At 41.8% G+C, this 25,567-nt stretch overlaps 1 protein-coding gene across 1 annotated transcript; it reads right to left on the minus strand.

The window, feature by feature from the left end:
• Window positions 1-752: 752 nt before the first annotated feature.
• Window positions 753-10,485, minus strand: CENPW (centromere protein W). The gene is made up of 3 exons (XM_063125722.1): window positions 10,374-10,485; window positions 4,712-4,825; window positions 753-1,768 (listed from the first exon to the last, which is right to left on the minus strand). The coding sequence occupies exons 1-3, from the start codon at window positions 10,461-10,463 to the stop codon at window positions 1,742-1,744; spliced, it is 231 nt and encodes a 76-aa protein (XP_062981792.1). The 5' UTR covers window positions 10,464-10,485; the 3' UTR covers window positions 753-1,741.
• Window positions 10,486-25,567: the final 15,082 nt, after the last annotated feature.

The raw sequence follows: 25,567 nt of genomic DNA on the forward strand, positions 1-25,567 counted from the left end.
TTTTCAAAAAAATAGCTGTTTTTTACATTTGTGCTTAACAACAATAGCTCCTTTATATAATAAACACATCTGCGTTGATTAAAATATACTGTTTCTAGACCGTAACTTTTACAGTGCTAATCACCCAGTGTTGATTAATTATGCTGGAGATGACACTTATTGGTGTGAAACATGAGATATCTTCAGGATGCTGTCAAAACACAGAACATTTAGTTTCTCTCTTCTCAGACTTCATTAGCAAGATGCATGAAAGCTCAAAAGTTATTTCCTTCTTTTATGTGAAAAATTTAAAGATGTATCCTTAATTGCCCCACATCTGTCAGCAATAAAAATTTGGTACACTTCATGACATTATTTTAATGCAAACTTATAATCATAGAAAAGGAGCAGATTTAATAAAATAGAAGTCTATATGTGACAAAAAATATATATGGGACACTTAACTCTATCCCCATCTTATGGTTGTAAATGGAACATTCATTATGAAAGAGACAAGGAATTTCTAAAATGCACAGTAACTTGAAGTGTGTTTACTTCATTTAAATGAATGCGCTGATCACAGCACTGATTTAGTTTTTTAAAAATATTAAATTTCACCAAGGCACTATGATACAAAAGAAAGTTTTAATTTAGTCCTTATTAAAAGTGGACTTATTCATGCACTTTATCATGTTTATAAGGAAGCATACATTAACCATTGCCAAAACTTCCATTTTTATCTAGAAAAAGAACATTGGTAACATTTTCCCTCTATCCCGTGGAATAATTTGTACTTAATGGCTTAGAATAGAATTAAATTAGAATGAAGAGACTGAAGTTTAAAGTCTGTGGCTGGCATTCTTGAGTACTCTTAGCTATGAAAGGAAGGATATGGCTGAGGCATTCAGTTACAGTTTCTGTATTTCCTGCATAAAAGGAGAAAGATGACAGACTTGCCACTTCTTCCAAAACTGAAAACAGGAGGGAGAAATTGCTTCAGGGTTTTCCATTCCTTTAGCCATCTCCAACACCAGTAGCTGTTCTAGTAAAGGAAGAAAAGGAATGTTCCAATGTCTTGCCTACTCCTAGGAACTGCTGCTGAAACTAGTCCTGACAAAGTTACTTACCATCTCTAATGTATCCATCTCTATCTCAGCAAAACCCATAGGCAATGAATAAATGAAGAAAGAGGTCTGGAACAGCTTTATTGTTACAAACCATTCTGAAACATTTATTTTCATATTCTGTTTACAGCTCTGTGTTAAAAATGTCCTGTTTCCCATTATAAGTCTCCTAAATCAAGCATCTGTTTAAATGCAATTTTATTAATGTGTGATGTTACTTAAAATAATCTCAGAAGTTAAAAAAAAGTTTATAAACAATTGAAAACAGGAATATTTATAGCATGCCCTGCTGATAAATGTTTTCTGAGAGATAAATATTTTATTTTTATAGAAGAATTTTGTAGGAAGGAATGCACAATAACTTCTGATTAAGCTAACATTTAAAGTAGTTCTCAGAGAAGATACCTTACATAATTATTATTTGAAAACCTAGCACTTTGCAAATAATGTTAAAACTTGCATTTCAATCCCTGGTGTTAATTACATACTTTAATCAAAGACTGCGTAGTAACTTATGCAATATGACAACCATTTCTGAAAATTTATCTAATGAGAGAACATATAAATACAAAATTCAGACATTTGAACCTTAACACACTACCCCAAATAAACCAGGATTAAAGGAGTGATTCTTCACTTTAGCCACGGCTCTTCTTTAAAATTATCTGGGAAGAAAACAAACACAGCTTTCAGATACATAAACCTGTTACTTCAAATAAAGCTAGACCATATTTAACTTGAGATGCTTTAGATGGTGTTACTGTGTTTTGAAGAGGCCCTAAACCACTACAGAATGAATTAAACTGATAAAACAGTAACCTTGTAATTATACCAACAAACTATGCCATGTACAACAGCAAGTATTTGTTTTTCCTCTAGCGTTTTTCTTTTTACCCTTTTTAGAATATTTGAATAGGGAAAACCTGTCTTTAAAATCATATTTGTATATGACCAGGATCCAAAGCACCATGTGATTAGTTATGCCTCTGCATGCATACCTGTTCCCAGATTGCTTTCCATCAGCATCCTCAAATGTGTTCTGAAGTTATCTGCATAAGTCAGGCTTAAGGTTCCTTCATCCGTTTGGTCAAAAGCAGCCACATCATAGGCCTTCTCTGTGATGGCACCTCTGCCTCAGTTTGGAACTTCCTTCAGGGAGGTGCATCTGACAAACCTCCTTATGAATTTTCTACAGCCATCAGCAAAGATCACCCACCCTCCTGTTTCAGTTGTCCCATCTAATTTTACCCTTCAGTCTACAGCTGCATGTGTATCTCTTTGTCTGAATAGAAACAAAGATAAAGAATACACAGCTAGGAGCATCCAATGGTTTACATTGCCTTCTGCAAACCTCATCTTTCTGTACCCTGCTGCATTTCTTAACTTAACATGATGCCCATATAGGATAGCAAGGGCTTGACTTGACATAAAGATACAAGTTGCATTAAAAATGCTTGGTATTACTCAGTGACTTGGAATTAATTCAGAATGATACATTAAATGACTGTCCAATACATCCTGAGAATTTCTGCTCTTAAAAATCAGTGAACTGAAGATTTAGGGCCTTGCTAGACCTACCAGGTAATCCAGTGGGGAGTAGGGGCAAGGCCGTGCTGCAGCTAGCGCGGGCCGTCACCCCTAGCTAGACATAACACACGACGGGGTAAGGGAAAGCCCCGTCGCGTCAGCCATTTTTTAAAAAAATTAAAGGGCCATGTGCGCAGGAGTGCACCAATGAGAAGGTAAGGCTTTTAAAATAAAAAAATAAATAAATAAAGGGTTCCCCACTCCCCCCTGCCCCGATTTCCCCCAATGTCTGATGCCCCCCGCTCGCCAGTATGCTCTCCCGTCCTCTCGTACCCCCTGCTCACTCGCCCGTTTGCTCAACCCCCCTCTCGCCCACCTGTCCACTCGCCCCCCGGCCCCCATCTTCCCCCCACGATTCCCTCGCCCCCAGCCCGATGAGAACAGCGCTCCTATGGAGTGAGCGGGTTCTCCGAGCTACTCACGAGTAAGCTGCGTAGCCAGGAAAAGCCGCAGAACCTGGTAGACTTGGCTCAGCCTGGGGCTGTGGAAAAACCGGGCCAAAAGTGGATCCGGTTATCCCGGGTCAAGGGAGGATTTAGCCCGGCCTGACCCTGGGATCCCCTGTGCGTCATCTGCATGCACAGGGGTGAGCCCGGGTTTCAGCCTGGGCTAAACCCTCGTCTAGCAACGGCCTTGGTCTTGTGAGATTCAGCATTATTTGTTTTCCCTTGTATCATAACCATCTATTTCTCCGTCTGAACAACTATAAAAATGGTTGACTCCTAACTTCTGTAAATATTTTTGCAAAATATTTCATTTTGGAGCTATGTCTTTGTGCTTTTATGTGCAGATTGAGGTGAGATCAATGTACGTTTTTATTAAGAAATAGTTATCATATTATATCTTAGCTTCTTAGCCCAACCCATGAATATCTCCCCCTTCTAATAACAAAAAACAAAGCTGAGAAAATTTATAGGAGTAAATATTTGAAATTAAAATTGCATAATAAGGGCTAAGAAAACATAAGGGTTTTTTAGTTGCATGACTTTGTAATTGAGGGCATTTGTAGAATCAAATGTGACAGACCAGACTTCCCCAACCTGATGCTCTCCAAATGGTTTCGACTCCCAGCATTCTCAACCATTGACCATGATGGTTGGGGCTGATGGGAGGTGAAATCCAAAACATCTGGAGGGCACCAGGTTAGAGAAGGCTGAAGTACACTGTGTAAGATCTCAGTTGTTATTTATTTATTTATTATATTTATATACCGCCCCACAGCCGAAGCTCTCTGGGTGGTTAACAACAGTTAAAAATGTTAAACATTAAAAAGTATACAAAATTTAAAAAACCATCAGAAACATAAAAACAACAGTATCCATTTAAAAACAACAATTCTGGGGTCCATTAAAAACAAACTTAACATTATTAAAATGCCTGGGAGAAGAGAAAAGTTTTGACCTGGCGCCGAAAAGATAACAATGTTGGCGCCAGGCGAGCCTCATTGGAGAGATAATTCCACAGTCAGGGGGCCACCACCGAGAAGCCCCTCTCCCTTGTTGCCATCCTCTGAACTTCCCTCGGAGTAGGCACTTGGAGGAGGACCTTAGATGTTGAGCGCAGTGTATGGGCAGGTTCATGTCGGGAGAAGCGTTTCATCAGGTATTGCGGTCCCAAACCATGTAGGGCTTTATAGGTTGCCTGTTGTTTAACTACCCATGTTGTTAACACTTATATTGTATCAATGTCATTATTTTTGTCATGCTGAATTAATGTATTGGCCCATTCCATCGAACAATTAATTCCAATTAATTGATTTGAGTTATATGAATAGCCATCTATGATTTGTATCTACACATTCTAAGACATTGGCAATGCTATCATATAAGGCTGATTTTTCTTAATATAATAAATTGGCTGTACAACAAATGGTATATTTGTAAAGTCTCCGTGCAATCAAATGGACTGTACTATGGAACTCTTACATTCGCATTACGATTAATCGAAAAGTTTGTGCAGTTTAACATTGCAGTGTTTAAATGTTAAGATTCAATGGCAAATTTCAGCTTTTAACTAATTACCTTTGCTGAAGAGACAACGTGTTCATACTTAATTGTTTTGCTCTTTTCTGAAATAGCTTTGGTCCTGCTTTCTTCAGCTAATCGATGCAGAAATAGTAAGAAGTTCAAATGTACCTTTAAAAGAATACATTGTTACTGACAAAGAAAGCTTCCAAAGACATGCTTAAAACCTACTGCATATTGATTCATGAAATGCTAACATTCATTAAAAATTTCACTAAAGATGAATTTGGGAATAGTTTTAATTGCATAAATATCCACACCCAATATGGGCAGTATCCAATAGTGTCATTCCATAAACTCAAACAGCGATAGCAGAGTCCTGCCGAAACTTGCCACCTGTGCAAGGATAAGGTGTCTTCTGCCTGCATAAGAGTAATACACAACCACGTGCACAAATGTAACTTTAGTTGGATTCTTCTCTTGCACATAGGAGCAAGAGGAGAATCCAACTAAAGTTATATTTGTTATATGTAACACATCATTTGCACTGGTGAAATGACACAGATCCTGCCCTATATTTCCTAACTTCTTGACTTCTGAAGTGTAAGCATTCCCATATCTAATCAAGCACAATTGTTCCTCTATTACAGCAGTTTCTTCTTATCAGTGCTTATTTCAGAATTGTGACTATTTTTAATAAAACTTTGCAATAACCTTTGTCACTAGTATCTTGAAGGGGAAAAGTAGCAAAGAAAGAAGGATATTTTACTATGCTTTATGCCTCAAAACCAGTCGTGCTGATCATTGTGACATCGCCAACCAGTAGGCCAATCCGCTGCCTCTGCCTCCTCTCCTATTTGCATGTTTTCTCACAATTGGCTGAGTGAATATAGATGTCACACCTGTGACAGTTACACGTTCTGAAGAAAGGTAACTGCCAGGAGTTTCCGCTAACCCTCTCACCGTAAAAACATCCTTTTTAAAAAACCAAACAATTTGCTTTACTTCATCCAAATAACGCCTCGCAGAAGATCACACTTAGGTCGTCGTACTCGCGGAGCGGAAGCACTGCGACGAGAAATTGCAAATCAGACTGAGGAAGACTGGGCATCAGCAAACGAGAAAAAAAGAAAAAGAATGCCTCAAATACGTGCCAAGGAACCAGGCAAGCAACGTTCAGCCAGACTTGAGGATGCACGATTGCGAGCACGGCAATCGCGTTCTACAGCTTCAGATCTGCTTTGTTCTCAACAGAATGAACGCGACAGGCTGAGAGTGACTGAAAGACGTCAACAAGAAACAGCACATCAGCGTCAAACACGACTCCGTGGTAAACAATCACACGATTACAATCGCCTTGCATTCCGGTACAACCCAGCTGATGATTATAGTTTGAGGCGGCATGTTCTCATTGGCACTGTGACTGAAGTGTGTCCTTATTGCAGGGCTCTTAAATTTAATGGAGAAACAAAAGGAATGTGTTGTGCTGCTGGAAAAATTAAACTGCCTCAACTTGGAGAACCACCAGAGCCATTACAAACTTTGCTTGCTGGATATACCACAGAATCAAAGCATTTCCTATCTAACATCAGGAAATACAACTCATGCTTCCAAATGACGTCGTTCGGCGCAGAAATCATCACAGCTCCATTTATGCCAACTTTCAAAGTCAAAGGACAAATTTATCATAAAGCCGGCTCCTTCCTTCCGTTTCAAGATAGTCAACATAAATTCCTACAAATGTATTTCATTGGTGATGGTAATGATGAATTGAATGCACGCTGCGGAATTTATACCGGCATAAAAAGGTCCATCGTTTCAAAACTGCAACAGCTACTTCACGAAAAAAACAATTTAGTACATTTGTTCAAAACAGCAATTGACATGATGCCATCTGATACACACAAGATTGTTATTCATGCTGACAAAACGCCTGCTGGAGAACATGTGCGAAGATTCAATGCTCCAACTATAGACGAAGTGGCAATTGTTATAGTCGGAGATCAATCTTGACAGGACCTTTCAAAGGTGAAGATGTCCTCATTCCTCACATTCCTATGATTCCAACAGATATGCCATTTCAATTTAAGAGATTGCAATTCCCAATTCGATTGGCGCTTGCAATCACCATCAACAAAGCTCAGGGCCAATCTTTAGAATTGTGCGGTTTAAATCTAGACACAGATTGCTTCTCACATGGACAATTATATGTTGCGTGTTCTAGAGTCGGCAAACCAGACAATCTCTATATCTACACAGACAATGGAACAACTAAAAATATTGTATATCCACAAGCATTGTGAAATTAAACATATTAGAAACATCCGCTTTGTCTTTTCTTTCTTTTCAATTTAAGCAGACTGAGCCACAGCAACGCGTGGCAGGGTACAGCTAGTTTTCAATGAATTTTGTTGAAGTCTTGAATGAAGTCTTGCAAAGTCTGTAATCCACCAGCAAATGTATTTGTATTGTGAAGCCTTAGCCACAGAGATCTTCTTCTTTAGATCATCTGTGGCTAAGGCTTCACAATACAAATACATTTGCTGGTGGATTACAGACTTTGCAAGACTTTTCACAAAAGACAAAAATACAGGAAGGCAAAAAGCAAGGATAAACAAAAATCATTACAATGGAACAAAATACAATGCAAGAAATCCCTCTTTTAACTACTCCATATTGGATAACTAGTGAGCCATCTAAATAGATCATCAGTGGGTGGTTCAACTGCTTAATGAGGAAGGCAAATTGATAACAGACAACAAAGAAAAGGCTGAAGTGCTTAATTCCTATTTTGCCTCGGTCTTCTCCTAAAAGCGGGTCTATGACTCCCCTGGAAAGAGTGAAGCAGAAGTTGAGGGGGCAGGATTGCAGTTTGAGATTGATAAAGAAAGGTGTTCTTTGACCATTTCTTTATCAATCTCAAACTGCAATCCTGCCCCCTCAACTTCTGCTTCACTCTTTCCAGGGGAGTCATAGACCCGCTTTTAGGAGAAGACCGAGGCAAAATAGGAATTAAGCACTTCAGCCTTTTCTTTGTTGTCTGTTATCAATTTGCCTTCCTCATTAAGCAGTTGAACCACCCACTGATGATCTATTTAGATGGCTCACTAGTTATCCAATATGGAGTAGTTAAAAGAGGGATTTCTTGCATTGTATTTTGTTCCATTGTAATGATTTTTGTTTATCCTTGCTTTTTGCCTTCCCTGTATTTTGTCTTTTGTGAAAAGTCTTGCAAAGTCTGTAATCCACCAGCAAATGTATTTGTATTGTGAAGCCTTAGCCACAGATGATCTAAAAGAAGCTAGCAAGCTTAAGTTTTGAATTGCTTTAAAAGGGGGGAAATTGTTAGCAGAACCACCTCCATTTTTAACAGGAAACTGTAAAATCTCCATTGCACTCCAAGCAAAATGTCAAAATGCCCTGTATGAGAATGTCTCCTTGTGTGCGTCCTTGCATCCTTGATTACTAATATAAACAAGAGTCCTGGCTCCAGCTGTCTGTGTTGAAGTTAACTCTCTGTAACTTACTGTCAGGCCAAAGGTATTGTTTACAGGACTGTTTAGCATAATTAACTATGCCTCAGTGTTATGTTCTGATTGGTTAATGCTGCTACTGGGCCCTGCCCCTTGAAAGCTTTAATACTGTACCATATTCCCTATGTCTTTTGTCTGATTGCTCCCTTTGAAGAGACCAGGCCTTGATTACTAATCAATAAAGCGCTTTTGAACCCTCTGTCGCTGGAATGGTGGAGTCGTGCTTAAGGGCTGTTTGGATCTCGTCCTTGGGTGAAAAGAACATTGATCTAACAACACATACAATGGAAAATCATGAACACAAATGCACAGAACACAACTGATTAAAATATATTTCAAATAAATACGCCCACCCACCCAGACCTTTTCATACATGAAGATGCCTAACTGCCTTTTTTTTTTTTTTTTACCACAAAAAGGCCTCAACTGTTACTGTTTTTTTACGGGATGAAAAAGTGCTTTACTATTGCTCACAAGTAGTGAAGTGCTTTATTTAAGGCTGTAATCCTATGCCCACTTTCATAGAATAAGCCTCACAGCAGGACTTGCTTCCAAGCAAACATGGATAGAATTACACTGTAATCCCTGTAAACTTGTAACGCCCTGTCACCAATAATGACGTCTACTTGTGAATTACAATTTAGGCCTTTTTAGGAATTTGTAGGTCAGAACAAATACCCTAAAACTGTCCAGTGCACAGAAAAGCATGCACAAATACTTGTGCACTGTACTCCTAGCACTTATCCTCATTAGCAGGTAAGCTCTACATTCTTTATTGGCTGAATATTCCAAGTAGTTAAAAGCCAGTACCTTGTAACATGCATTTCAGTAGCCTACTGACTACAATCTGGATTCCAGACCTAGCAATGAATCTATGGCCACTCTACAACTGCACATCTCTGTGACTAGAATAGAACATTATGAATGACAGTTCAGTCCCCATATTCTTTCAGGCAGCAGCCAACCACAATTATTTCAGTCTTGTCTTGATTCATATATACGCAGCCCAATAAGCTTTTGCCACAGAAAATACTGCAAGCCTGCACAATTTATTCTGCAACAAGCTAAATGAGGTCATCCAGTTATGTATGGGAGCCCATCAAGGGCTGAGAGCTCATCAGTATGTGCTATGTTTGAGGTGGTACAGTCCTTCATGCAAAGGCTATGCACCTGTTTTCATACAGTTGCATTTAAAAAGCATACTCAACTCAAGAGACAAGGAGTCAGGCTCTTTTCCGGGTCTTTTTGAAGACAAAGAAGCCCTGATGCCAGTTTTAGGTTACTCTGCAGGCTGGTGTTATTTTAGCCACCTGCAAGATTACTTGCAAAGAAGATCACTATAATTCAGGATTTAATCCAGGATGAGCAGACTAACCTGGTTACTCACTAAAACCTAGTAGCCTTCAACTACATCCAGTTGAGTTCTCCATTCGGATGGTGGTCAGCATTCCTGCAATTTTCGTGTTTCCCTCACTAGCTTTCCCACCCATCAAATGCTTATATTTGGATTCTTTCCCATTTATTATTTCCTAAAGAATTGTGGAATTTTTTTTCAGATACTTCGGATTCCCCTGAGTTTGTGAATTCGTCTCTCTTCTGTGTGGGAGTTGCCGTTTTTACAACATAAGGATCCTCACAGAGAGGAGGTGGGAAACTTGAAAAAAAAGGGGGATTTGGAAAGGGGCTATCCAATGTTAGTCCTACTTAAGAGTTGACCCGTTGAAAGAAGTGGGGCTCAAGTTTGTCTAATATTGCATAGGAACCACCCACCCACCCCAGCCTAACAGTTATAGACTAAGATGGAAAAATGGAGCCTCCATGCTCAGAAGCAGTATGCTTCGATACTAGGGGGGCGGAGCGTTTCAGGACAAACAAGGACGGACTTCTGGCCTCCGTTGGAAACGGGGTGTTATCTAATATTAGTCCTACTTAAAGTAGACCCACTGAAATGAATGAGGCTTAAGTTAGTCATGACTAAACAATGCCCCATTCATTTCAATGGGTCTACTCTAAGTAGGACTATCAGAGACTTCCCAAGAGAACTACTTCCGTCCTCCTCTTCCGGTTTTCACCGCTCAGAGTCAGGGCACTGTCCCCGGGGGGGAAAGGAGATTCGTGGGCGCTGCAAGGCAGCCGTAACCGGGCCCCACGTCCCAGCCAGCCTCCCGCCCTCCGCCCCCCCTCACCAGTAGGTCGGTGTTCGCGCTCAAACGGAGGTGGGGCTTGTGCCTCTTCACCAGGCCCTTCATGGTGCGGCGCGGTATGGTGTGCTTCATGGCGGCGTCCTCCCGCTGCGGAGCCGAGCCAACGTCTTACGGTTGAGCCCGGAAGGTTCGAATCTGCCGCTGCCGCGCGCAACTACGTCACAGCGGCACCCGCTGCGTCAGTCCTCCTGCTCAGCCCCGCCCCTTCCCTGCCCCCGCCTGAGAGGGGAGGGCGCGAATCTTGCGGCGAGCGAGCGAGCCTCTTTCCTCCGCCTCTCGGTAGGAGCCGCCCTTCAGGCCCTGCCTCCCGCCCACTACGGAGCGCATAATAGTGAAGGCATGCGGCTCCGATTTTGGTGAGGCTGTGACTCCTCTCTAGGTATCAGTCAGAACCAGCCCGAACTCTAAAAGAGCTATCCAAGGTGCTGCACCCCTGTCCCTAAAATGGGTTCAGCACCTTGGATGGGTCCTTTAGACTTCTGGCTAGTTCTGACTGAAACCAGAATGGATGCACAGCCCCACCAAAATCGTAGCCACCAGCCTCTGCTCAACGTACACTTTTATGTATCTATCCTTAAGGAGGATAATATTTCACGCACCTCTTGGAAGGAGTTCTAGCCCACGGAAGCTTACACCGCAGTACATGTATTGTCAGGAACCACACAAACTTCTCTGTGTTGGCTGCCTCCACTTCTTTTTAATCCGTTTCTTTCTTTCTTTTTGCTCTTGCGCAGTCTGACACACACAAAGGTTAGATAGCCAAGCACCAGAACTACATGGACATGCCTATCAGTCCCAAACTGCAACATGGATCCCACTGCGCCTTCATCTCTGGAGTGGTGGGTTTCCCTAGGAGGTTCATCAGACGAGCGTTTTATTGCACACTCACTACTGCCCACTTACGGATGTGCAGGCATCCTTTAGACTACGACGTCTGCCTATAGTGTGCCTCCCGCTCCTTCCGCTCCTGTGTGCAGAAAAAACAGCATGATAAAAACAGCCTCTGAATGGGCCACGTGGTCTTTGTTTACTTCCTCTTTCCCCTCTGGGAAGAATGAGGAATTGTGGAGAAGACATGGTAAGGAAACATGATTTTCCCATGTGATTTCCCCATGATTTCCCCAGGCTGAACTAAAGCTCCAATGGTATACCCACTCACCTGGAGTAAGCCCCATTGTACTGAGTGGGACTGACTTCTGAGTAGACATATATATAGGATTGCCTGTGTTGGTAAGGGAACAACGTCAAACTAATTTAGGAGGAAAATATAAGATCAATCTGCAACAATCTGCAGGACCAATAATATACTCTTCCACATGAGCATGAGAACTAGCATGTTCATAGGCATCTAAAACTGAAGAATATGGCTTAGACTAAGACAAACAAAACTGACAAATTTGGCTTAGGTTGAGATAATTACAAAAATATTAGAAGAAGTAATACATGACCAAAATAATAAATTATACATAAGTGACGTAGAAAACTATATGTATGTGTTCATGTGATGCCAAGCATAAAAGCTGCTACTCTGAACTGAAGGCGGCAGACTTTGTCTTTCTGGGCAAATAAGCAAGATAGAATTTTTTTTTTTAATCTGGCACTTATTTCTGCAGTTAGCTACTCTGCTGACAGCTTTTCCAGAGCCTCTGAGCTTGGCCATGGGCCCTTGCTTGTGGGCTTACAGCAGCCTTGTGGAGCAACCACAGACGAAACTGAGCAGCAGCTTTCTGTCTAGGACTTGCAGAGCCTGATGGTTATTGCACTGGTTCTGCTGGAATCTTTTTAAAAATCCTAGGAAGAACAGTGCTCTCCCTCCACGTAATCTTCCCTCTGCTTGGGAAAGGAAATTCTGATAATAGGTGCTGCTATGAAAAGTATATTGTCACTCGCACCCCAGTTCTCCAAGGGCACATCCACACGAAGGGTTTGCCCCAGGGTTTCTTCGCAGTAGTGGCTCATCGTCCTGTATAAAGAAGAGAATTTCAGCTGGTGTTATTTGTATGTATGCAGCACCTGGTGAAGTTCCCTCTTCCACAGTTAAAGCTGCAGGAGCTATACTAGAGTGACCAGATACAAAAGAGGGCAGGGCTCCTGAGGCAGGGCTCCTGAGCTTTAACTGTTGTGATGAAGAGGGAATTTTACCAGGTGCTGCATGCATACAAATGACACCTGCTGAAATTCCCTTTTCTATACAACTGTTAAAGATACAGGAGCCCTGTCCTCCTTTCCATATGATCACCCTAAACAACATATCTAGTCCTGCTGCATATTGATCAATGGAGGATCTTGTATATTCTCCATATGCTGTTTTGGGGTTCTTGCCAAACCCATGCAGGTTTATTCCTTGAGGCTGTGGGAATCAGGGCTATATTGTTTTAAATCTACATTATATTGCTACTACATGGATTATTATGTGGATGTCATATTTGTTAGCCAATGCATGAAATTATTACTTTTTAAAAAAGCAAATTTGAAAGAAGATATAAAGCTCTCACACATATATTAAACACACTTTCAAAGCACGATCAGTCAAGCTACACAAGCAGCTATTGGTTGCCTTTTAAAGTAGCTCCCAGAGCAATGCCATTTGCCTTCTTCAGCAAACATATACATCCCATACTGTCCTTCTGCTGAATTCTTGGAAAGCTGAAGTAGTTTATGTTAATTAACATGCAAACAAGCACTTGCCAGGAGCTTTGCTTTGATCTAACATCTCGGTACTTGAAAGGTTTATTATATTCCTCCCTTAATAGCCAATGTCTTTTTTCCTTTTCTTTTTTGTAAAACCCACAGAGAAATAAACATGTGATAGCACTTGAATACTGCATTGCATTTTATTTGGGGCTGTTTTGGAAATGGTCTGAAAAATTCAGCTGGTCCAAGCTAGGGCAGCAAGATTGTTACTAGGGTCTCACCAATATCTTCATATTTTGTCAGTGCTTTGCTATCTGCCCTGGCTTCAAATCCATTTCCAAGCCCAATTCAAAGTGCTGGTATTAGCTTTTAAAGCCCTAAACAGCTTGGGGTCAGGTTACCAGAAGGATTGTCTTTTTCCATATATAGTTGGCCAGACCCTATGATCATCTTCAGACAACTCCCAGAAAGCCCCAACCATATGACTTTTTTCTGTCTAAACATGCATAAGATTGTGCCCTTAATGAAGGTGAGTGATTTTATCGAAGTGTCTTGCAAACGCATCACAGTGAGCCTCCTCAAAGAAAGTTCATTTGTTTAGTGCATAGATGGGCAACACACGGCCCCTGCCACCCCCGCAGGTAACCTCCCAAAATTCTTATTTTTTCTTCTTCAAAAAAATGGAGTTCGTAGTGACTATGGAGCACCCAAACAGCCACATTTAGCTTCTTTGCAGAGCAGCAAAACGGTTAAATTGAATTTGCAAACAAGCTAAATTTAACCACTGTAGTGCTCCATGGCACTATGGAGTGGGTTGCTGCTACCACATTTCAGCTACCATCCAGAAATGTTTGTCCTTTTGGGGGGTAGGGAATGGGGCACCCATGAACAAATATTGCTGGATTGCAGCCCAGCAAACTGCCCTGCAAACTGTGGCCCACAGCAAGGATTCAGGGAACAAAATAGTCCCCAGACCTCTGAAATTACCTACTCCTTCAATGGAATCAAATATCTTCCCAAAGGGATAATTTGAAATGATCCAGTACTCATGTTTGAAATGGAATGAGGATGGTGTAATCTTCTGTATTGGCCAATATATCACCAACATTACCATGTTCACCACACTCTTCAGTTGCATTCCAAGGGATGGGAATGCCGAACATTGGTGAACAAATTGTCATTGGTCCTGCATCCATGGGAAATGTCTCTCCTGTCAGGTTAACAACATACATAAATATTGTCAGGATATGTTTTCTTTTCTTGCCCTGTGTATCTGCAAATATATTGTAGGTTTATGACCTGTACGCACATTACTAATATTTTAATTTTTACATGTGTGAAACTCGGTCATTTTGATCTTGAAAGGGAATATTACTACTGAAAATCTGAGAAATATTGTCTTATGTGTAGTGCATATTGACATTCCATGTTGAGTTAAAATATGTTTAGTGCTTCTTTTAGCCATAAGGTAAGTGTAAAAGAATTATTGGTGCTAATCCAGTTTTAATGGTTGATGAAAGAGTTTATTTATTTATTTATTACATTTTTATACCGCCCAATAGCCGAAGCTCTCTGGGGAGTTCACAAAATTTAAAACCATAATAAAACAACCAAAAGGTTAAAAACACAAATACAAAATACTGTCTAAAAAGCATGTCCTGGACATTAACCCACAAACTTTAAAGCTTTTGATGTTTTTTAGTGATGAAAATATTTCTCCAAAACAGAACAATCCAGCAAAACTCAGCACTCTGAAGAAATAGATATGTTTCATTAGATCACTTTCATAATTAGGTGATGAATAGCTCAGTTTCCCATTTCAATTCTGTTACATTTTTGCATTTGCTATTTCCGTATGAAGAATAATTAGTGTTTAGCTATAAACATTGTTTAGTGTAAGAACAACATTAAATCTGAAGTGAGATTTAAAGTAGGGGTGTGCACGGACCCCCCGCTCCGCTTCACTTGCAGATCCGCCATTTTTCGGAGCGGGTCGCTCCGCCCCGCCCCCGCTCCGCCCACTTCCGCTCCGCTCCGCCCGGAGCTCCGGATCGGATCCGGAGCTCCGTTTTTGCCCCCCCATAGGCTTGCATTGAAAGCTAAAAAAGTAAACAACTTTTTTTCCGTTGAAGTTAGAAACCTCACGTTTGGCACCATGACACCTCATGGGCGTATACACACACACGCCAAGTTTCAAGGCAATCCCATCATCCCCTGATTTTTGGCGAATTTTTGAAAATCGGGCACCCCATTCACACCCCTTGGGATAGCTCCGTCAATTTGCATGTTACAAACCTCAAACTCGGCACCAGGGCAGCTTATCCATGTGTCCACATGCACGCCAAGTTGCAAGCAAATCCCATCATCCCCTGATTTTTGGCGCGGCTCTACCCTCTAACGCACCTCCCATAACCCTAATTCACACCCCTTTAGATAGCTCCGTCAATTTGCACGTTAGAAACCTCAAACTCAGCACCATGATAGCTTATCCACGTGTCCACATGCACGCCAAGTTTCAAGGCAATCCCATCATCCCCTGATTTTTGGGGAATTTATGAAAATCGGGCACCCCATTCACACCCCTTGGGATAGCTCCGTCAATTTGCATGTTAGAAACCTCAAACTCGGCACCAGGAGAGCTTATCCATGTGTCCACATGCACGCCAAGTTGCAAGCAAATCCCATCATCCCCTGATTTTTGGCATGGCTTAACTCACCCCAAATTGTCCCATTCTACAACTACGTCAATTTGCACGTTAGAAACCTCAAACTCAGCACCATGATAGCTTATCCACGTGTCCACATGCACGCCAAGTTTCAAGGCAATCCCATCATCCCCTGATTTTTGGGGAATTTATGAAAATCGGGCACCCCATTCACACCCCTTGGGATAGCTCCGTCAATTTGCATGTTAGAAACCTCAAACTCGGCACCAGGAGAGCTTATCCATGTGTCCACATGCACGCCAAGTTGCAAGCAAATCCCATCATCCCCTGATTTTTGGCGCGGCTTAAACTTTTTAACTCACCCCAAATCAAGTCCCATTCTACAACTACGTCAATTTGCACGTTAGAAACCTATCCTTTGGTCCCATGACAGCTTACCCATGTGTCCCCATGGACACCAAGTTTCAAGGCAATCCCATCATCCCCTGATGTTAGGGGAACTTTTGAAATTTGAACACTCCAGTATGTCAGGGATTTAAAGTTGCAATTGCAGACAGCTCAATGGGGCCAGTTCCAAGGCAATCCCAACATGCCACGAGATAACCCTAAATCTTCTGGCACATTTGAAAAAGGGATTATTGAATTTGATAAAGTCTAAGTGAGCGCAGGAAGGACTTCTCCCCTTAGTCAAAGCAAGACACATACACCATCGCTGCAAGGCGGGAAGGGGAGAATTATTATTATTATTATTATTTATTTATATAGCACCATCAATGGAAAGCAGGCAGGCAGCATGCATTGTAGTGCCGCAAGGATGGCTTGAGCACTAACGCATAGCAAACCAACCCATAAGTGGGCGCAAAGTGAGGCAAAGATGGCTGGTTGTTTCTTTCTAAGCCAGCAGTTACGCCTTGAGGGGCACAGAGGAGGACGATTGGGAGCAAACCAGGCACCAGGCGGGCAGAGAGGCAGGCAGAGTAGGCGAGGAGTCAGTCCTGGCAGATGCCCCACCACAGCAGCACCCCGGGGGAGGCGGGCAGGCAGGCAGGCAGGCTGCGGGCATTTCTGGGGGCACAAGGAAGTGATGGCTGGTTTCTAAGCCAGCATTGCAGTTAGTCACGCATTGCAAACGCAAACCATCCCAGCGAGTCGGTCACCGAGGAGGACAGGCTAGCAGAGGGGCAGGCAGAGTGACATGTCATAGATCTAGTATTGGGGAGGAGTCAGTCCCGGCAGATGCCCCAACACAGTAGCACCCTGGGTGGGCATTGGAAAACGCCATCTTGTGGGTCAATACTTCCCCCACCCCATGTCCTGCAGGGTTGCCTGCCTAACCCTTGTGGGGATGGGAGATGGAGAGCTTAGAGTGGCAGTGCCAGCAGCAGCCTTCGGCTTTCCCCTGGAACCAGTCGCCTTGCCCGCCTCTTTCCCCAGCAAGATCGCCTGGTGCTGCCTATGAAGATGCATCTTCATGCTGCTGGTTCCATAATGCCCTGTCGATGAACCCCTGCTTAGGCTGAGTTTGCAGTGGCGACAGACAGCAAAGCGGGGATCCGCTCCCAACTCAAAGTGGTCCCACACGATGCTTGTCTTTCGTTTCTGTGGTGACACCACCAATTGCCCGCCTGAGCTCTCTGGTGTTGCCACAGAAACAGGGGTGTGGGATGAGACTGGGGAGAGAGCCTCGGCCTGCTGCTGCTCCTCCTCAGCCCCCACATCCTGGAGGCCCACCGCCTCCTCCTCCTCCCCCCCCTCCACTGTGCTGAGGACCTCGTCTAGGTCCATCAGCGGGCTCGTGGGCTGAAAGGAGAATGAAGGAGTTGGGGATACTCCTCCTCCTCTAATGGCACTGCTGCCACGTGCCTCTTGCAAACGGGCACTTTTCCCATTCCCACCCTCAAAAAGAGAACGCCGGGCACAAGTTGCAGAAGAGAGTGGCTCTGCCTGCTGCTTGTCCTGCTTCTGTTTTGGAGCAGTCAGCCAAGGAGTTGCCCGTTTGAGTTTCACAGGAGGAGAGGAAGCCCTGCTGGCAGACTGAGCCTTGCTGCTTTCAGCACGCCTGCTTTCTCTTTTCATGATGACTAACAAAATATTAATACTACTAATACTATGTATAAGGTACTACTAAGAATATGTATAAGAAGAATATAATATGTTTAAATGTAGGGAAATGGGACAAGAACAATAAAATATACTACTACTAATATGTATGAGAATATACTACTAAGAATATCTACAAGAATATAATAATATGTTTTAGAATATTACTAATAAATGTAGGGAAATGGGACAAGAAATGGGACAACCACTACTATAAGAAGAACAAAATATGAATACTACTACTAATATGTATGAGAATGTATACTAATAGACTACTAAGACTATGTCAAAGAATATAATAATAATATGTTTAAGAATAGGGAAATGGTGTGCGTATGCTTTCCCCAAAATGCTCAATCTGTGGCTGCCTGTTGAACTTGACAAAAGCAGCCCACTCCGTCGAAGTTACACAGAGAAGAAAAAGAGAATCCAATTTTTTTGGTATATTTGGTATATAGAAGATAGAAGGAAACACAATCAGGATTTAAGAGAGGGGAGGGGGAAAAAGAACCAACCACTACTATAAGAAGAACAAAATATGAATACTAATATAATATGTATGAGAATATATACTAATGGACTATGTGAAAGAATATAATAAAATATGTTTAAGAATATAAATGTAGGGAAATGGGACAAAAAGTGTGTGTATGCTTTCAAAAGAAAGCTTTCACAAAAGCAGAACAGTCAGGCTTTAATACAGGGAAGGGGGGGGCAACCAACCCAACCACACACTCCAAAATTCAAAAATAAAGTTTATATTAAATCAAAGTAAGGGGAAAACACAGGGCAAACTAAGCTACAAGTCAGAAAGAAGCAAACAAACACACACACGCGCCAAACTAAACCTATATTAAATTAATCTATCTCCAAAGCAGGAGCACTAGCTAAGTAAGTGTTCCCTCCACGAACGCCAACCCACAAAGAGACACAAAACAGAAAGTTCTCAGGGTGGGTCTGCCTTAGTCCCCCCTCCAACGCTGGGATTGGAGGAGGATGCTTTCTGAGGAGATGAATTCTCATCAGGATTGGGAGTTGAATGTGCCTGTCATCGCTTCCAAAAAAATAATAATAATAAAAAAAAAAAACCCAAACCCCGATTTTTAAAAAAATATTGCACGTGAACCACAGCACGCAGAAAGTTGAGAGTGGTCTCAAAATGACCCCCATCCACGACTCTCTGTGCACAAGAATTTTCAGAACGATAGCTTAAACCCCCCCCCAGTTATCCCCGATTCTTTCCCTCAATGCAATCCTATGGGCGAAAAGCCGAAACGCCGTTTGAGCCCTGCGGTTGACCCGATTTTTAAAAAAATATTGCACGTGAACCACAGCACGCAGAAAGTTGAGAGTGGTCTCAAAATGACCCCCATCCACGACTCTCTGTGCACAAGAATTTTCAGAACGATAGCTTCAAAAACAACGTAGTTATGCGCGATTATTTGCCGCAATGCAATCCTATGGCGAAATGTTTTCAAGATGGCGACCGGAGCGCTCCGACTGAACTCGGAGCTCCGAAAAATGGTCGCTTCTCTTCGCCTTGCTTCTAGGGGGTCCGCGGTCCGCTCCTACTCCGCCTCTGGGTAAGGCGGAGCAGGCCAATCCGCTACTGCTTCTACGCTCCTAATCGGAGCGGAGCACATCCCTAATTTAAAGTGTAATCCTATCCATGACTACTCAAAAGTAAGTCCCATTGAGTTTAATGGGGCTTACTCCCAAGTAAGTATAGATAGGATTGCAGCCTTAATATCCTTCATATATATATTTGAATGCAATGGGTGTATTGTTTTGCCAAAACACGGCCTGTAAGTGTGTGTGTGTGTACATTTTATTCAAGGCAGACTATTCTGTTGAAGAGTTCTATTACTAATTATTTGTCTTATGTGTATGTGTGGGTGTTTTACCCTCATTATAATACTTTTGTACCCCAAGTGTTATGCTTACCAGCTATCTCATACGTGTCCCTCACAGTTAATTTATTACAGAACAATCATCTGAAAAGTTATGTTAGTACTAAGCTGAAGCAGGCCAGCTCAGATCTTTAAAAATCCACATTCCAGACAGCTGATGCAATTTATTAATCTAAGCAGAGTGATTATTTTTGTAGAACCCGCAAGAAGTGAAAACCATTTAACAACAGTTGGAGGAAGGCCACTCACTGAGAGATTAGTTATATATGTTGCAACTTTTTCAGAATGTGTGCTGTGATGAAGAGTACTGTGTGCAGACTCAAATCCTCCAATAATCATCCAAATTTTACTCTAATGTGGGTGAAATGTTGAGCTGGTGTGCAGCTGCTTTGAGAAATCAGGGTCACCAGGAATGGAATTGAAAGTAAAACTTCCAAAATCATAGTGACTTTATACAAATTTAGAATACTGTGTACAACTCAAAGGTGCAGAAAGGAACAACCAAAAAGATAAAGGGGTAGAAGCAACTCACTATGAGAAAAGATAACAATTTGTGGGGAGGGGGGCTCTTTAGCTTAGACAAAAATGAGAAAGGGAGGACATGATAGAGGTCCAAAAAAAGTATGAATGGTATGGAGAAAGGGGATAGAGAGAGGTTTTCTTCCTCTCTCATAATACTGGAACATGGGTTCGTCCCATAAAGCTGAGGGAATAAGGGAAAAATAAAAAGGAAATACATTTTTAAACAGGGCACAGTTAAACTATGGAATTCTCCACAACAAGATGTAATAATGGCTGTCTGTTTTTTCTTGCATTTTATTATCGTATATTATGAGAATCAGAGCCTGTAGTCCAGGGCCTTGTTAGCCTGATAATACAGCCCAGGTCAAAATGACTTCTATCCTCATCAGGTGGGGGTAGAGATAAAGGGCAGGACCATGTACAGTTATATTTGACTGTACACTCTTTCTGTGGACCACCTAGATGGAGCTTGCAGATCACAGTTTCAGAATCTAGGCTATGGAAGTCCAATATTCCATATGAAGCTCAGGTCCTTCCTGCTGCTAAGTACCACAGTGTCCTCAGTTGTAGATACATTGCAAGAAATTACATAATGGTTGAGAGACCTCTCAGGACTTCTGTAGGGTCCTGTATTATTATTATTATTATTATTATTATTATTATTATTATTATTATTATTTATATAGCACCATCAATGTACATGGTGCTGTACAGAGTAAAACAGTAAATAGCAAGACCCTGCCGCATAGGCTTACAATCTAATAAAATCATAGTAAAACAATAAGGAGGGGAAGAGAATGCAAACAGGTACAGGGAAGGGTAAGCAGGCACAGGGTAGGGAAAAACTAACAGTAGAAAGTAACAGTAGAAGTCTGCACAACATCAAGTTTTAAAAGCTTTAGGAAAAAGAAAAGTTTTTAGTTGAGCTTTAAAAGCTGTGGTTGAACTTGTAGTTCTCAAATGTTCTGGAAGAGCGTTCCAGGCGTAAGGGGCAGCAGACGAAAATGGACGAAGCCGAGCAAGGGAAGTAGAGGCCCTTGGGCAGGCGAGAAACATGGCATCAGAGGAGCGAAGAGCACGAGCGGGGCAATAGTGTGAGATGAGAGAGGAGAGATAGGAAGGAGCTAGACCGTGAAAAGCTTTGAAGGTTAACAGGAGAAGTTTATATTGGATTCTGAAGTGAATTGGAAGCCAATGAAGAGATTTCAGAAGCGGAGTAACATGGTCGGAGCGGCGAGCTAAGAAGACTTTGTGAAGAATGCTTGTGAGGTCAGAAGGTGTACCTGATAGACTGCCATGCACCATAAAAATGGTGCTTAGTGAAATAAGATGTCCCAAAGGTGTCTTATAGACATAATCAATAAGCTCAGAAACACAGCCTAGCCAGCATTATTCCACGAGTGAATTAGTGCAGGGAATGGTACACATCAGACCAGCCTGCTTCCACTTGGTGGAATTGGAAAAATCTGGGAGAAGGCTAGAAGAAGTGAGCAGGCCACAAATTACCCATAATCATCCTAGACCTTTGTGCCACTTGGTACATTTGCAGTGTCTTAATAAAGCTTGTTTTTCTATGCAGGTATCTGCTAGGATGGTTGCAAAAAGTCAATAGTTTTTCCTGTCCCGTCAGTCCACCACATCCCAAAGGAAGCATTTGCATCTGTTCATATGGGCATTTGCAAACTTCTCCACCATCAGTCCTAATGGAGGGGGGAAAGAGATGGAAATGAGCTCCTTCAGACATAACTCAATTGTGCTTCCTGTTCCTTCTATTGGGTCATGTTTAAAAGAAAGATGGTACATAAGAACCCTGGCTTCTCAAGACTATTTTTTAAACTAAATCCAGATGGTTCAAGCAAAGGAAACATGTTACATTTTGTGGAGGAAAGGTTAAAAAGGGTCGTATCATCAGTCAGTCTAATCTGGGACTTGTGTGAGAATGTGTTAGTTTAAATAATGTATAAAGTTTGCACACTTCTAATCCAAAGACATGCAGGACTATAGTAGAATACTTTTGGATAATATATTCAAGTTGCACATCTATCTGTATGGGAAGAGTGCCGGCAAAGTGACTAGCTCTAATCCTTTCTTATGCTTCTCATGATAGATTATGCCTCTCTTAATGTAAAGAAGTCCAACAAAATGACATACTTGGTTAGGCTTCAGAAAACATCTTGGAAGAAAAAATGCATTGTTGATTAGTTAAATCCCACTCTGCATGACAGACACTGAACCACAATGTTTTATTTATGTGTGAACATGATGAAAGGAAGCAAGAAGCCAGCAACATTCTAAATAATTGATATTATAGCAGTTAAGTGTAGACTACACTAGCTCGAAATAATAATAAGCCATAAATCATGGTTCTCTCGATAAGTAAGGATAGAGCAGGTGGCAGCACTGGCTTATTTTATTTTTCCACCTTGTGTCCTGTAAGGTTCATTATTATCAAGATAATTGGCCAAATACTTTGAGGTACTGATTATTGATAAGAGTAGGCTGCCTTTATTCCAAGGGCTCACAACCATTGTATAACTTCATTTATCTTTAATATCCTAATTATTGGATTTCATACTCTGGAAAAGGTTGCTCTATAGAATACTTCAAGAATCTGAATTCCTACCATCATTTTTTAAAATTTCTATCAGTCCCAGGTGATCCAGATTTTGTTATGTATATCCTCTTTGAACATTGTCATAGTTTAAACAATCATTTGAGTTGACACTTTCTTTGCTGGCTTCATCACAGGCTGAAGAGGTCTGAAAGAAAGTCAACATTCTCAGTCAAATTCAGGGTCTTTCGGCGGCCCTCTCTTTAATCTGTGATGTGATCCCATAAATGGTTGTTATCACTTGATGGACTTACAATTCTAAAAAAGAGATATTTTTTAGGCAGCCTTTGAGATATTAAAGATTGCCAAAAGCGTCCTGTTCCCCTTAACTTTTGTGACAGCTCCATTAAAAGGCTGTCTAATGGGGACCATAATTTGGCTAAAACAGGGAGGACTCGGGGAGAGAGTTTGTAGATTTCATTGAGGACCTCCTACCCCAGGATAGATGGCTGAAATGCTCTGAAATGCCTTGTCTGGTTGCCTCAAGTTAATGACCTTGAGGGAGAAAGAAAGTGAGTTTTTGATTGTATAAACCAACCCTTCAGCCTGCCACATGATATAGCATCATACTATGTCACACATGATTTAAATTATACTGATTTGATTGTATTGATTAATAGGTAACAAAACCACCCAGAGAGGTTTGGATATGGGGCAGTATAGAATTGTAATAATAAAATAATAAAAAATGTATAGAATTGTAATAATAAATAAATACAATAAAATCTGAGTGCAAAACAGCAGATTTAGGTCACAATTCAACACACAGTTAAACACACTTAAATTGATTAATTTCACTGCACCTTAGTGCACCTAACTCTGGGCTGGATTGTAGATAAACCCAATTAGCATAAAATATGAACATATTTTAACATGAAATAATATGTAAATTTCAGTTAGGCACTAAGAGTTGTGTATCACAGTGCAAACACAAGGTCATTTAACATGCATCAATTTATTCCATAACTTCCAGATGTAGTTACAGCAGATGTAGTCCTACGAGCAGGAATCCTTGTTATCAGGATAAATGGAAGAAAATGCAAAGTTTCCATAGCTTACTGGGCAGAGGCACCTGGATGTGCAAAAAAGAGAAATCCAGACTAAGGAGTCCAGAGTCAGTCAGTTTTACCCAGCAAGACCTTTTCTGCAATCACCTAGAGTTGAGCAGTTCAGAGGTGCGAGAATGGCAACCAGCCAGGAGCTCCAAAACTACTTCCCAGAGTGTCAGCCAGCACATGCTCCTTCTAATCACATCCTATGAGTTCAAGGAGTCTATTATGATCTTAGGAAACAAAGAATACAAAAGTGTAGGGTGGAATGGACAATCTCCAGGTGAACAAAAGAAAGTCAATTGTCTTTTCCTGCTTAAAAAAGGGGTGCTTGACTTCTGGTAGAGTTTACAGTACATTCAAAAACAACTCAGGCCTCTCCATAGCCAGGGCCGGTGCTACCATAGAGGCCACTCAGGCGGCCGCCTAGAGCGCCAAGTTAAGAGGGGCACCAGGCACAGCGCAGCACTCACGCGCGTTGGCTGTGAGCCAGCCCGGCACGAGGATTCAGCTGGGCCTGGGCGGGCGAGATGGCACCTGGCACCCGCTCAGCCGAAGCGTAGCCAGGGACGCTGGGGTGGGGCGGCTCCACATTCGGACTTCCGGAACGCGCCCGGAAGAGAGAAAGAGAGAATGTATGGGTGAATGGGGTGCATGGGGTCTTTGAGTGAATGCATGTGTTCATGCGTGTGTTCGTTTGGAGTGAGTGATGCTGAGTGTGTGTGTGTATGCACACTCGTGTGAGTTGGGGGGGATGATTTGGAGGTGGTATTCCTATTAAATAATGCTTTTTAGAGCCATAGACGTTCGTTTCCAATTTGTTTGCTATAATTGGCATGATGTATTTCTTGCACTTTAAAATAAATTTAGCAGTTTCAAGTTTTGTGCTTCTTATTTTTTCCAGGAAACATATGTTCTTAAAAATCAAAGTTGGCATTTTTTGGGGTGGGGTGGGGTGAAAGTAGCTCACCTTGCCTAGGGCGCAAAATAGTCTGGCACCAGCCCTGTCCATTGCCAATTGATCAGTGATACAGTGATTAAATTAGGAAATGGAGAGAGATTAAGCATTAGTGATTTCAAGGGGTCCCAGTCCAGTGCATAGTGGATTTCCTTGTCCATCTCAATAGTGTGTTTCATTCAGCAGCAACTGCAAGCGCATTTTGTCTAAGCTTGCTAGATCTTGCCAGCCAGCCTTTCCAGACAAAATGGAGACTTGAGTCAAGTTGTTATGTGGGGAAGGTGACATGGTTCACTCTAGCAACACTAGGCCATGGAAAGGGACTGAAGGCATACTGACTGCCTTGACTATTAGAAAGCCCACCCAGACCACTGCTAGTGTTTAGCAACAAGGACCAACAGAAATATGATATTTTAAAAAACATAAACGCAGTTGTTCAGAACTCCAAAGCAGCTATTATTTTCTGCATTCAAATGCATATCAGCATGTTCAGGAGGGCCATGCTGGTCGCCAGACTTCCTGTTTGTGGTACAGAAATGTGGGCAATGTTACAGTGCATCACTTTGGATGCTAATTTTAACCATTGCTACTTTTGTTAGTAGCAATAATTAAAGTTCTGCCATCTGAAATAAAAGCAAGTATTACGACAACCTAAAGGATTTGTTTTTCACATAGCAAACTTTTAGAATTGCCATTTTGGTTACTCTGCAAGGCCTCTGTCCTCTA

The sequence above is a fragment of the Elgaria multicarinata genome, chromosome 4 (assembly GCF_023053635.1).
Source record: "Elgaria multicarinata webbii isolate HBS135686 ecotype San Diego chromosome 4, rElgMul1.1.pri, whole genome shotgun sequence".
NCBI classification, from domain to species: Eukaryota; Metazoa; Chordata; class Lepidosauria; order Squamata; family Anguidae; genus Elgaria; species Elgaria multicarinata.

Coding starts and splice junctions, on each gene's coding strand:
- CENPW (XM_063125722.1), bottom strand. CDS start 10,463: ATGAAGCACACCATACCGCGCCGCACCATGAAGGGCCTGGTGAAGAGG. Junction 4,826..10,373: donor GCGCGAACACCGACCTACTG/GTGAGGGGGGGC, acceptor ATTCTTTTAAAG/GTACATTTGAACTTCTTACT. Junction 1,769..4,711: donor ACGTTGTCTCTTCAGCAAAG/GTAATTAGTTAA, acceptor TTTTCTTCCCAG/ATAATTTTAAAGAAGAGCCG.